Here is a 13,725-nt window from a genome sequence, read left to right as displayed (position 1 = left end):
AGAAATAGTAGAAGATGATCTCATGTATAATGTTTAGATATAAAACTTACAAGAGTTCTTCAAAAGATTATTGAACTCATAGAAAGAGATGGATTAATGAAGTTTTCTCTAATTCATAGATCAACAAACTTGGTTGCAGAGCAGGTCGTTAAATAGGATGCTAAAAATCAACTTACTCATGTGAATTGCCTCATTCCAAATAAGGATTTGCTTCCCTAATGCAGTGCGATTTGATTCATTAGTTTAATGCCTTTTTTTTTTTTGCAGTTCTTCTTTATACGAAAAAAAAAACGGTGCTTTAAGCATAAAAATTCTCAGAACTTCCCTTTAGCTGAGAAAATGTAGATGTATTAGGTAGGAAATAAATCTTCTCAATTTTTTTTTCTAATTGAGAAAATAAAATATAATTTCTAATTCTTTAATATTTTTTTATTATATTTTTTTTATCTCACCTACAAAATATATAATAAAAAATACTTTACTTTTTCAAGTGAAACAAAAAATTGAGAAAATCCATTCACATCTTATATAAATGTCTCGATTAATTATGAAAGGGATTTTAGTTTTGAGATGTAAAGTTTAAGTATAAAAGTTGGTATTAATAGTTATTGATGTAGTAGAAGGATACCGTTAATATTCGTTTTAAATTCAAATTTTAAGGTTATCAATTAAAAAAAAAAACATACTTCCTCTTAATTATAAGCTTTTGCCTTCTTCGAAAATCATCCACCACTTTTATTGCTATGATAAAAAAGTATCAGAAAATATTAATATGACAAATAAAAATTAAAAATAATTTTAAAAGAATATATAAATAAAAGATAATTTATGGACCTAACACGAAGAAGAAAAGATTTAAATAAAAAGTTAGATTTAAGGAGAGAAATCCTAGAAAGTAGAAACGTATGATCTGCACGTATAAGACGAAATATATGAAATGTAAGTTCGGCCGTCGAAGAAAAAATCTTAATACAGAAGTGAAGATTAGAGAAAACATCCTATAAAAAGTTAAAAGGTTTAAGTATCTTGGGTGCATAAGGAGAATGGAGATATTGAATAGGATGTAAATCATAGGATTCAAATAGGTTAGTCAAAATAGCTGAGTACGTTTTATATGTGACAAAAAAGTGCCTTTAAAACTTAAAGGTAAATTTTATTGCACTGCTATCAAATCGGCTAGATTTTATGGTACAGAGTGTTGGGCGCCCAAAAGGAAGCACGAACATAAATTAAGTGTAGCAGAGATGAAGATGTTGAGATGAATGAGTGATCATACGTGAGAAAGAGTTGGAATAGCATCTATTGTAAAAAAAAATTGGTAGAATCGGGTCTTAGGTGGTTTGGACATATAGGAAGAAGACCAACAGAATCCAGTCACAAGAGTGGATGAGATGGAAGAATGGAAGATGGATAAGAGGTGAAAGGCAGAAGACCTAGGAAGACTATCCATGAGTTGTCAAACGAAATTTATATATTAACGATATCTTTGTAGACATAATATATAATAGAGTCCAATGACATTGTTTGATCTATGTAGCCGACCCATCTAATGAGACAAATTCGATGTTGTATATAAATAAAAAATAATTAAAGGAGAGTAACATTATTAATTTGAGGGTAATATTATTTTTTTTTTAAAATATAAAATTTAAAGTTTTAACATATTTATTATATATTATATATTTATTAAAAATTTAATTTTAAAATTTTAAATAATTTTATATATACATCCAATTATATAATATTAAAAATAATAAATTTTACATGAATAATTATTGAAAAGAATAAATGTAATTAAACAATCAAAATTATATTTTATTAAAATAAAATATTTAAACATTTCTTAAGAAATGGATCACATAAAATAACTGTTGGAACATGGCATATGAACGAAACGAAACGCATGTCGTTCAGAGTATCAAATATTACCGAATTACATTGATCACCGGTGTGCTTCCGCCTTCCAATTTTCTGTTACCAGTTACCTCTTCCCTTTGGGCAGTTTTTCTTCACTTTCTCCTTCTTCTCTTCTCTCCTCTCACCAAACCCTACGAAACACTACCAACGCATTCCCATTTCCCAATCTGGGATCACCGTTTTCGTGTTCCTCGCTTCGTTCACTCTCATCCTTTGGTATTATTTTCTTCCCCCTTGTTTTTGTTAATTGCCTTTCCCTCCAACTTCTTTCTCTCTACCGATGCTTTGATACCGGAACTTTGTTTTGTTAACTTCGTTTGTTATCTTAATTATTATGGGGATTAATGGTTAATTACGTGCAATTAGTCATCGTAATGTTAATTGTTGCTGTTCTTAATTTTGGATAGCTTGTTAATAGGTATATAGGCAGAGGAAAACGGAATTTAGCGAAAAGATGGTTCCATGTTTTAGAAATTGTGAGATTTTGCAAACACTTATCAGTGTAGAAATTTGACTGTAAGGGGACTGTGTATGCCATGACATGATATCATTTAAGGAAGAGAAAAAAAAAAAGAAAAAGAAAAATTGGTTACCAACTAAGAAGTAAATGCTGTGGTATACAAGTATTTTGTTTTATTGTTACTATTATTCTTAAAACTACTAAATACTTTATATCATTGTATGTGCGCCCATACTAAAGTTGCTTCTGATCAAAGCTGGCTCTTTGGAAAGCCCTTTGATAATTAATTTTTGTTTATATGCTCATTGTGATTGTGTTCTGTTATTTATCTATATGTGCAGCTTTTAGTTGATTGAGGAGGTTACTGAGAGCTAATCTTGTGAAATTCAATCCAGTTTTTCATTTTAACCGCTGGTCAATTTGGCTAAGAATCAGCAGCACATGAGATCTGAATCGCCAATTGAATTTGATGCTAGATGTGAAACAAAAGAAAGATTACGTACGTGTGTGTTACTGGGTATTGTCATAGATATATAAGCACATGCAGCATGCAGGCTACAGGAAATAAGTAGGCTTCTGTTTTGGTTTATAAATAGAAGATCCTGGCTAACAGAAGGGCTGTCTAATGTAATGGCAAACTCTGTCAAAGTCAGGCCAGGAGGTATGTTGAAAGCTGTACAAGAGATTGGCATCTACATTCATAGGTTTCACAACCTCGACCTTTTCCAGCAGGGGTATGCATCAACTTCTACTTTTTGTCTTTCTAAGTTCCGTTATGAGTTCTTACTTGGTTAACTGATATCGGTACTTTATTTTTATGTAGATGGTATCAGATCAAGATTACTATGAGATGGGAGGATAATGAAAATACATCTTTTGGAATTCCAGTTAGGGTGGTTCAATATGAAGGTAATTGGTCAATATTGTGCTCTATTATTAATGTTGCTTGTTCATTATTCTATTGTCTTTCTCCTACTCTAGATACCAGTTCCTTACAGATATGAGAAATCTACTGCAGATGAGCTTTTTAATGATTCAATCATCTTCCCTATTGATTTTTCATTTTTCCCTTAAGCAACACAATGAGGAGATTGAACTATAAAAGTTTCTCCCTCTAGATCTTTGTGAAGAAATGCATTTCATGTGCAATTGATTATTGATATAACTGCAATAGCTGCAGCGGAAGAGATAGCCATAGTGAAGTACTTTTGGTTATAGGGGAAAATGTATTGCTGCAATAGCTGCAATTGAAAAAAGAGCTGTAGGGAAGCAATTTTGGCCAGAGGAAAATGTGCCATAATTAAGACCATGAATATGAGTATATGATTTAGCAACAAGACTTGCCTTAAGAGGGCCAACCCTGTCTAGTCCTATTTTAATAACATATATATGCCTATTGGTAACCAACATTTGACTCCCTTGGAGGTTATTGAATTGGTATTTGTAAAGTAAGTTGTAGATATAGATTGAATATTTCAAGGATTTTTCTTGGTTATGCATTTGACTGTGGTTCCTTGATTTATTATTCTGTAGACATTTTGTATTTCAAATTAGATTTTGTAAAGTTACACTGTTCTTCGTATGAAAGCTTTTAGAGAGCTATTTCAGTTTTGTTTTGATGATTACTAATAAGTTTTTTTTTTTTTTTTCCCTTTATTTTCTGGCAGCTCCCGAGCTGGGTCTTGGTAGTGTATATGGTATTTGGAGGATTGACGATACAGACTACAGTTTTTCAACTCAACCCTTTCGCATAAAATATGCTAGGCAGGATATTTATTTATGTATGATGATCTCATTCAACTTACCACTTATTGGATTTGAGGTAATGATCACTCTCTCAATTTAAGTAAATGTTACAACATTTTAATAACTTTTTGTTTGTGTAATTTTTAAAATTCTAACCGTTGGATTAGAAGCTTATATGTTGTAGATCATCTCTAGAAAATTTCACGTCTATCCAAAATCGTTTGCTATACAAGTTATTTATTTATTTATTTTTATTCTTTTTAACAACTATGTCTTGTGGTCTATCAGACTACAACCATTTGTTGTTGCTGATCAAGCTTTCTAACAGGTTTATGTGGACCAACCAATTTTTGTAACTGCAAAGGCTCTTCCATGTGAGAGTGAATTATTATGATATAAAACCATTGATGTGCCAAGGGTAAATACTGTGTAGGAATGTAAGATATGTACTAGAAAGTTTTTTCTAGTATCAGGTTATGCTGATTAATTAAACAGTATCATGATTGCTAAAACTTTAAAATGACACTTTGTGATCTCATTTATGAATCAAAATATCTTCTAATCCACTGTGTACTAACACAAGCATGTCAAGCCAATCTAGGCACAAGCGATGGATCGGCAGAATCACACATTAAAGAATTGACATCATTATGTTTTTCCCCACACGATTATATCCTATTTCTTTTGTCTGCTCTAAAAATTGTCATGTCAAGTATTGACTCTCTTAAATGATTAAGTTGTTGCATGATGCTCATAAGTCATGATTGATTTATGTATCATATAAGCCCCATCATGCAAGCCCTTTTTGTGCTTGATTTGTGTAGCACCTTCACTAACAGAATACTGCACCTTTATATCTACTTAAGCGTAGTATTCTGTTAGTGAAGGTGTTACAATTTGAACCATGAAAATAGACTTATGCTATAATAGGGGGAACAGCAAGGTTGTAACTATTGACTATGTGGACATGGGGGATTTCATATTATGCCAAGGACCTACTCTCTTAGAAGTTTAAGCTACTGATTGGAGACTCTATTGGTTTTATAGTTATTGCAAAAGTATTTTTGAGATCAACATTCAATATAACCAGTATTGAATTGAGTTTATTAAATTCTAAAAACATCATATCAGAGTAAATCCCTCAATCACAACCCCTTTCCTCCTCGGTAAACCAATATGGAAATCCAAAGCTCCCTCTAAAGTTAAATCATTAATTTGAAGAGCTGTGCTCAACAGAATTAACACAAATGGCAATTTGCAGGTTAGAAGGCCACATAAGGCCATTTCCCCTGATGTGAGTGTGTTATGTGTGGGGTAAGCTCAAAAACAACCTCACATTTGTTTTTGCACTGCCATATGGCTGATTAAGAACGAAAATGACAAGATGAGGTGCTCCGGCACCTTCATGGAGTTCTTTGTTTGGTGTTGTTGGCGAATCTTTGGTGTGCCCCATATCGCAAGATCGGCTTCTATTGGCCTGGTTTGAGGGTTTTGGGATATAAAAGAGGCAAAATCTTTGTGGTAATGTACAACATATGCCACTATTCGGAGTATTTGGCTCGAATGCAGTTTGCTCACTTTTAATGATAGATTTTTGGGAAATGTTGCTGTATGGGATAGAATTAGGCGTCAGGCATCTATATGGTGCAAAGGACATGATATCTTTAGAGGACTTCCCTCTTAGACACGTTTAGAGATTGGAAACCTGCGTTTCACTTATGTTTTGATTTGCTTTATATTATTCTATTTGGGAGGATGTCTTTTCCTCTGCCTTTTTGTATCTTCTCTACCCTATCTTAATAAAATTCTTTTTTATTGAAAAAATAATAATATTCAAGTAAATAAATGCTTTATAGGAACTTGTTTTACTTTTATCTTATTTTTATCTGTAATATTTGTAAGGTTTTTCTTGTCATGTTGACACTTTCATCTGCTCATATACAGTTTTATATGTAAAAACCAATCAAATATGTCAGGAGGATTTTGCTTTAATCTCTAAGACAAGCTATAGAATGACCAAAATAAAACTACTCAACCCTTTCTAAGATTCTAAGCAACCTATTACTCATCAATTATATCTTTCATCATTTATTTCTCGTGTTCAGTATTCTTGTTTCACTATATTGTGTTATGTGGCTCTCAATTGCAGGGCTTACCAACAACTGCTGTAATTCTAAAATTTGAGCTTGTGTATGCTCCCACATTTGAAAATGGGTGAGTGATAAAAGTTGCATATTTATTTTAAAGAGCCAAAAACACATGCTTGTTTATTTAAAGTTGATCTCATTCTAGTAAAATCAGCATACTGACTGGAGTGTATCCTGCACAGTGCTGACTTGCAATCTTCTCTAGATGCTTACCCTGCTGCTGTCCACGAATTCCGCATTCCTCCTAAAGCTCTTTTAGGATTGCATTCTTATTGTCCGGTCCATTTTGATATGCTACATGCGGTGCTTGTTGATGTCAGTGTACATGTTAGTTTACTGAAAGCTACCTCGTCCCAGAGGGCATCGAAGGTACCCAGGTTTGTCATGTTTCTTGATTATTTTAGTATGATTATACTAGATATGTATTAAAATTGATAGCATTTTTCCCCATTGCATGTTTGATTTTATAGTGTAACCTGTTGAGTTGCTCCATTTCAGCAATTCTGGCAATGTTGAACTTGTTGCTGATAAAAACGATGACACATTGGACCAAGTATGCTCTAATTCATTGTGTGGCTATCTACAAAATTTTTTATGCAAAAATCTTTCTTTGCATGTCTTCATGTTTGTTTTCTTTGCTTGATTTATACCCTAGGCTTCTAAAATAACTGATATCTTACATAGTGTCCCTGCGTATTATTTGTGCTAATGCTGTTTTCTTTAATATATACAGACAAAAAGGTAGCAAGTTCATAATATTTTACAATATATAGACATCTAATTATTATATAAAATAAAACTACAAGTCACATACATATCTATCCTAATAAATCCTAATAAATAGAAATGAGGTCATTTTTCTATCATAATAAAATAAAAGAAAAAAATCATGAAATATATAGAAATTAATCATAATATATCGTCTAAGATTCACTTTCATATTCTAGTATAATCTACTCTATTTAAAGATATGATAAAGATTATATGAGGTATTTTTCTAAATCATTTAGAAAAGTGGTGTTAAATGTTTGGTTTTTGTATTATAAAAACTAGGAATGTTATATATTTCTTCCAATTGATTTAGTTCTTTTGATACTCTTATCATTCATTAACAGAACACTTTATTTGACCAGGAATTGGGTGAATTTGCTTCTCTCGATTTGAAAAATGTCACGTTTGTTAAAGCATTCTTCGCAGCTCGTGATATATTGCTTGAAGAACTACAGAAGCTTAACGAAGTAGTTGATCAACCTATTGATATTACAGAATTTGTATCTAAAAAGAGCAGGACAAATTTATTAAATTCTGTTCTGGAATCAAATCAGTTCCCAACAGATGTTGAACCTTCAGGACAAGGCAAGCCACAAATTGATCTTGAGGTCCTTACTTTTGTTTCATGCTATAGACTATTGACTTTCCATTTATATCAATTTTACTATTTCTTTTTTTTATTAATTGTACTTTGTATTCCTGTACAGGAAAGAAATAGTGATCCAGATTTTCTAAATGTTGAGAACTTTGATTTATTGGCAATTGATCAGCTGTTGGACTGTTTTCACATATTGGGAGATCAATTGACACACTTATGGAGCGTATTTCTGCAGTTCCACAGGTTTGCTTTTCATCACATCATTAGAACTTAACAGGAAAGAATAGGTATCTAAGTTTCGGGTCTGAATCAGATTCAATATTGTAGCTATTTTTGCTATGTAGTTGCAACATTTTACAGCAGCATAATAACAGTTTTCCTGCTGTTAGGGGAGTTAATCTTTATAAAGAAATAGAAGAGATTAAATTATGGGTCGGTGACATTTGTTAGTAACCAGAGTCTTGGAGAGTTGTGCAGGCTCTACTTTTCCTCAGATCAGTGAAATCTTAAGGCCCTTGGCACAATGCATTCATTGCTGTAACATAATTGCTTTATTTGTGATCATCTGTTCTAACACTTTCCTTTTTAACCTGCTAGAATTATTTTTTACATTTTTGGTTTTCCTTTTGTGCTCTGCTCTTGGTTGATTTCTTGGGGGTGTTGTTATTTGACATTCGATGTAATTGGTAAGCACTGTTGCACATTTTATCTTAAGATTTAGCTCCCCCCACCACCACCTCTCTCTCTCTCTCTCTCTCTCTCTCTCTCTCTCTCTCTCTCTCTCATGAGGAGCCTTATCCTTTTTGTACTTAAAATTCTCTTTGTATGTGTGTTTCCTCCAGCAAGCAGATGTAATTTGATTTGCAAAGTGTTTATTTTGTAAGTTTTCTTGGGTCTGATAAGCAATTTTGTCACCTACTGTTCTCCTCATTAAGCCTTCTTTTCCTTGGACTTTCAGAATATATTTCCATATTTAGTGCATATAACCTGCAATTTGAGAAAACATTATACGTGGTCTCTTTCGTGACCCCACATGGGCATGTCCTATGTAAGATCACCTCAACCTGTTTTACCTGCTAATATTTACATCTTAATAGGAATAACAAAACAAAGATACTAGAATTTTTGCGTGATACATGGGCTAAGGATCGGAAAGCTGAATGGTCAATATGGATGGTGTACTCTAAGGTAGAAATGCCTCATCATCATACAAAAAGTGAGAGCGACGAGTCGGCACATCATGGTGGACATAGAAGAGTTCCTAGTTTGTTGAAGGTATCTGAAGAGGTAAGCTCTTTCCTTCATATGCTTGACATAAGGCTTTGACTAAGAATTTTTTTTTTTAGCAGAAGTCTAAAACCTATTTTCTCTTCTCTTTTTTCTTTTTTTTTTTCTATCACCAATTGTATACAGCCTCATCAGATTGCAGCTACACGTGCTGAACTTCATCGAAGAAGCATTGCACAAATGAAGGTATTTATCAACTTTTATATGTGATCACTAGCTCATATTTTACATTTATTTATATATGGCCTAATAATGGATCACATTTTTGTAGATAAACAGTCGATCAATTCAAGACATGCATATATTCGGGGATCCTTTACGTATACCAATCGTCATTGTTGAACGTGTGATGAATGCACCACGTCGGACTTTGAGTGAAAATTCATACTTGAGTAATGTTGAATACCTAAGTTCCGATAGCTTTCAAACAGCGCACAGTTCTGACTCTACAGACACGAAATCTACACCCCTAAGTAATGCACAGGTGTTGAAGATTGTGGTCTTTGTGCATGGTTTTCAGGCAAGTCTTGTTCTAGTTGAAATTGTTGCAAAATATACCCTTCTTTTATGTTTGTAAGACAAGTATTGATGTGCTATCTCAGCTACCAAAATCTCCTTCTAATTCATTCTAGCGAATTCTTCTTGATCCCCTATGCTGATTTTAGAGTCAGACACTTCATGCCATGACCTAGGATTGACTAATATGCTCATGTTCAATCAGTTTTTCCGCCTTTTCTTTTTTCTTTTGGAAGATATAAATGAGAATTTAGATTTGTGGAGACAAGTTGTAGAGATAGTACTTCGGGATTTATATGCTATAAAACAATATCTTTAAAGCTTAGAACACATGATTTATAGATCAGCTATGTTGTATGAGACAGTGTTGGCTGGTAAAGAGTCAACAAGAACACGAGCTTAGTATGGTAGACATGTAGATGTTTTCATGGATGAATTGTCACACCAGAATGGAAAGTATAAGGAACAAAGACACGAGGGATATAGCTCGATGGGTAGGGATATAGGGAGACTTAATAAAACTTTGAAAGAAATTATTAAAAAGAATTTAATCATAAATAGGTTGAGTTTTACTGACATGATCCCAAATAGGGCACATTGGTATTATTTGATCCATGTAGCCAATTTTACCTACTGGGTGATAAGACTGTTTTTGTTTCTGTTTATTTCGGAAGGAACAAGAATAAGCGAAAATACATGTAATATAACATATTATAGACATCAAAATCCAATTGAAGCATTTTCATTTCAACTGATTGCAAAGCATCATTTATTTGGCTACATATATATTTTTTATCTATGCTTTTGGTGAAATGCTTACCCTTCATAACATAAAATGTTGTAGGGGCATCATTTGGATCTAAGACTCATTCGAAATCAATGGCTTTTGATTGATCCCAAAATAGAATTTCTTATGTCAGAGACTAATGAAGATAAAACAAGTGGAGACTTTAGGGAAATGGGACAAAGGCTAGCTCAGGAGGTTATTTCTTTTGTTAAAAAGAAAATGGACAAAGCATCAAGATATGGGAGTTTGGGAGATATTAAGCTAAGTTTTGTCGGACATTCTATTGGTAACCTCATTATCAGAACAGCGATTGCAGGTAATTCATAATTTCAAATGTTCCAATGTTCATACGTTGACAGTTGGCACTAAATTTTATCCTATGGTTACAGAGAGCATCATGGAGCCATTTTTAAGATATCTATATACTTATGTTTCACTGTCGGGTCCTCATTTGGGGTATCTTTATAGTTCAAACTCCTTGTTTAATTCTGGATTATGGGTCTTGAAGAAACTAAGAGGCACACAGTGCATTCATCAGCTCACCTTCACAGATGATCCAGATATCCAAAATACATTCATCTATCAGCTGTGTAAGGTACGGGAAGTTTTCTTTGAAGTATGTGATTAAGTGACTGGCATAAGCTATAATTTGTTACTCTTGAATACCTTACACTCTTATACCATGAGCATTTACTATGCTTGACCATCAACTGTTTGCTCAAGTAAGGTTTCCTTGAATTTGAAAACATTAAATAATGTTGATTTGATTTTTATAATATGGTATCAACAATTTACATAATGAATTCTTCCAAACTGCTAGTAATCTCTTGACAATTTATCCTACAAAATGTTTGCAAAACGGCTAGGTTAGTAGTATGCCTTTTTTTGCTTTTCCATTTCAATAACTATTACTTTTCACATAACAATAACTATGACCCCACAACTTTCAATTGCAGTGAACAAGCCTTATCTTTTGAAATATGTTTCTTAATTTATGTTCATGCAGATGAGCTATTTTTGGTTCAAATAAATAATGAATTAATGTATACTGTTTTTTATGGTGCTTAAATGTATACATGGTTAGTTGCATATTAAAGAACAAGTGTTGATTTAATGGTCCTAAGCATTTTCCTGTCATAGGTGAGTTAACTGCTTTGACGAGGTTCTAATGGAGTTCACTTTCTATTTTTTCTTTCTTTCAGCAGAAGACATTGGATCATTTTAAAAATATTATCTTGATATCTTCCCCACAGGTAGTCCCTTCTCTCCTGACTCTTGAATCCATTCGTAGAAAGAAAATATGTGTTGTAATGAATCATTTTTTTCCTGAAAAACTTAGGTTGTCTGGATAGAGGCACATAATAATTTTAAGAGTATGCATGGTAGTTTGCTTTTACTTCAGGATTAAGTCAGTTTGCTGTTAACTGGTAATGCTATTTCCAGGACGGGTACGTGCCATACCATTCTGCCAGAATTGAGACGTGCCTGGCTGCCTCACATGACACTTCAAGGAAGGGGATTGTGTTCATGGAAATGCTGAATAGTTGTTTGGAACAGATCTACGCCAATCCCTCCGAACGAAGAATATTTATGCGCTGTGATGTCAATTTTGATACCACTGCCTATGGCAAGAATTTAAACTCTTTCATTGGGCGTGCTGCACATATCGAATTCCTGGAGTCTGACATCTTTTCCAAGTTCTTGATGTGGTCTTTTCCTGAGCTATTTCGATAGGATTTCCTTTGATTTGCACTGCTATCCTGAGACATAAGGTGTTCTACTTCATTTATCAGCTACAAACAACAATGGTGCTCAGATTTCAGCACGTGCCACGTGGTATTCAAATAATGGAGAAAATCTTGCTGTGTTGGCCAAAGCATCTACACGTTTATGTTTAGTAGGCTGTGAAACTTGGTGGAAACTCAAGTGCAGTTGACTTCACGTGAAGTTGATAGTTGAGAGCCGTTAGATGAAAATTTAGTCAAATCAGTCAAATCATCTAACGGCTTTCAACTATTAATTTCACGTGAAATCAACTGCACCTGAGTTTTCACCGTGAAACTTTTGTTTCGTTCACATGTATATCCTTGGAAATGGTTGAAATATGTGATGTAATTATTCTAGGTAATTAGATCACCGTTAGTAATTTTTTTCTTATAAGCCATTATATATGGGGTTCTCCTTGCGACAGTCCTGCGTGGCTTTTTCTATTTTAGATTGGTCTAAATGTTAGGATTAATTTCAACTTTCTTTGTATATACCTTAAAACTTTCCATTAACTAACTAAACAGAGAATCGTATAATTACGTTGATAGTCATGTACATGCTAATTGCAGTGTTTCTGAAATATGGCAAATTGTTATAAAATGAAACCAAGTATCATATATATTTAAACTAAGATTATAAAATGGCTAATGACATTTGTCTTCTATGAGGTGTAAAGATTTTACACTTTATCTCCGCTTAACTTTTAATAACAGATAAGGCAATTGTACCTCCTTGCTGTGGATGGAGACGAGAGCTTTTAATTGTGCCCGCCTAAATATAGTCTCATTATGTCCCAATAGGAAATCTAGAACAGGAAATGGAAGTCCAAACTGTTCTGATATACATATTTTAGTTATCTTTTCTGCTTTAATTCTTTTAATTCTGTTTTTCTCTTCTAATGTTTCTCTTTAGGTTAGTTCATCAGTCACAAACTCCCCTATCCCCTGAATTCTGATTTTTCCTTTTAAAGGGATACAACGTAAACCCAGGAGGTGGTAAAGACTATAGAATAAAGATATTACGTTTGTGAACTAAGTTGAGTTGGTTGAGTGGTCAGCTCACTCGTCCGCTTAAACAAGTGTCGGGGGTTTGGATTCTGCCTTGTGTATGCAACAACCCATTGGCCAGCAACAGATCTTTAAATAGATCTCAGATTCGCGACGAATTAGTTCTTGTTCTGTCGGAGTTGGATGATACTGTGGACAACCAAAAAAAAAAAAGATATAACGTTTGTGGTGGATGTTGACAAAAAATAGTTTAACGAAAAAAGAAGGGAATGAGGAAAACATGCCAAATATGGAGTGATCGGAGAGAAGCAAAGGGTGAAACAATAAAACTAATGGTTTTTTGTTTGTCAAATAGATTGGGCAAAGAATTTTGAACAAATACTCTTTTTGGACCATTTATTCGAATGACAAAATAACACTCTATAATTTGAATATTCTTATCTATTTTTCAACTATTTAAGTAACTGGTCTAAGCAGTCTTTATTATTAGTCTAATCTGTCATTGATACATCAGCAGATTATACGAGCCGCTTAGACTAATTACTTAAATAGTTGGAGACCTGTTAAAGATTTTTGAATTGTGGAAGACTGTTTTATCCTTTAAACAAATAGTCTGGAATTAAAAAGGACATTTACTCAAACTTTTATCAGTTATAAATTTGTGGTATCTCTGTTTCTATTGTGTTTGTCTCTCACTTGCACTCATCCAACATATTGCCATC

The 13,725-nt window shown here is 33.3% G+C and overlaps 1 protein-coding gene across 2 annotated transcripts; it reads left to right on the top strand.

Annotated features, from left to right (window-relative positions):
* Window positions 1–1,947: 1,947 nt before the first annotated feature.
* Window positions 1,948–12,103, top strand: LOC107605207 (uncharacterized). 2 transcript variants are annotated; one of them, XM_088491855.1, is made up of 16 exons: window positions 1,948–2,133; window positions 2,719–3,111; window positions 3,201–3,286; window positions 4,045–4,199; window positions 6,273–6,337; window positions 6,453–6,647; window positions 6,769–6,823; window positions 7,404–7,649; window positions 7,749–7,882; window positions 8,737–8,926; window positions 9,053–9,112; window positions 9,198–9,446; window positions 10,287–10,545; window positions 10,619–10,824; window positions 11,435–11,482; window positions 11,673–12,103. In XM_088491855.1, exons 2-16 carry the CDS (start codon window positions 3,008–3,010, stop codon window positions 11,961–11,963), a joined length of 2,343 nt encoding a protein of 780 aa, XP_088347981.1. In that variant the 5' UTR covers window positions 1,948–2,133; window positions 2,719–3,007; the 3' UTR covers window positions 11,964–12,103. The 2 variants fall into 2 exon arrangements, with proteins under 2 accessions (XP_088347981.1, XP_016162480.1); XM_016306994.3 differs by having other exon boundaries at window positions 11,432–11,482.
* The last annotated feature ends 1,622 nt before the right edge of the window (window positions 12,104–13,725 follow it).

This window comes from Arachis ipaensis, chromosome B6 (assembly GCF_059453495.1).
Source record: "Arachis ipaensis isolate K30076 ecotype BB chromosome B6, ASM5945349v1, whole genome shotgun sequence".
NCBI classification, from domain to species: domain Eukaryota; kingdom Viridiplantae; phylum Streptophyta; class Magnoliopsida; order Fabales; family Fabaceae; genus Arachis; species Arachis ipaensis.
Note: the sequence above shows the minus strand (reverse complement) of the source record. Positions and strands in the feature narration are given on the sequence as shown.

Bases quoted from the DNA above. Each gene is read 5' to 3' on its own strand.
- LOC107605207 (XM_016306994.3), top strand. From the start codon at position 3,008: ATGGCAAACTCTGTCAAAGTCAGGCCAGGAGGTATGTTGAAAGCTGTA. The intron at 3,112-3,200 runs GTATGCATCAAC...ATTTTTATGTAG, and splicing joins CTCGACCTTTTCCAGCAGGG to ATGGTATCAGATCAAGATTA. The intron at 8,927-9,052 runs GTAAGCTCTTTC...AATTGTATACAG, and splicing joins TGTTGAAGGTATCTGAAGAG to CCTCATCAGATTGCAGCTAC.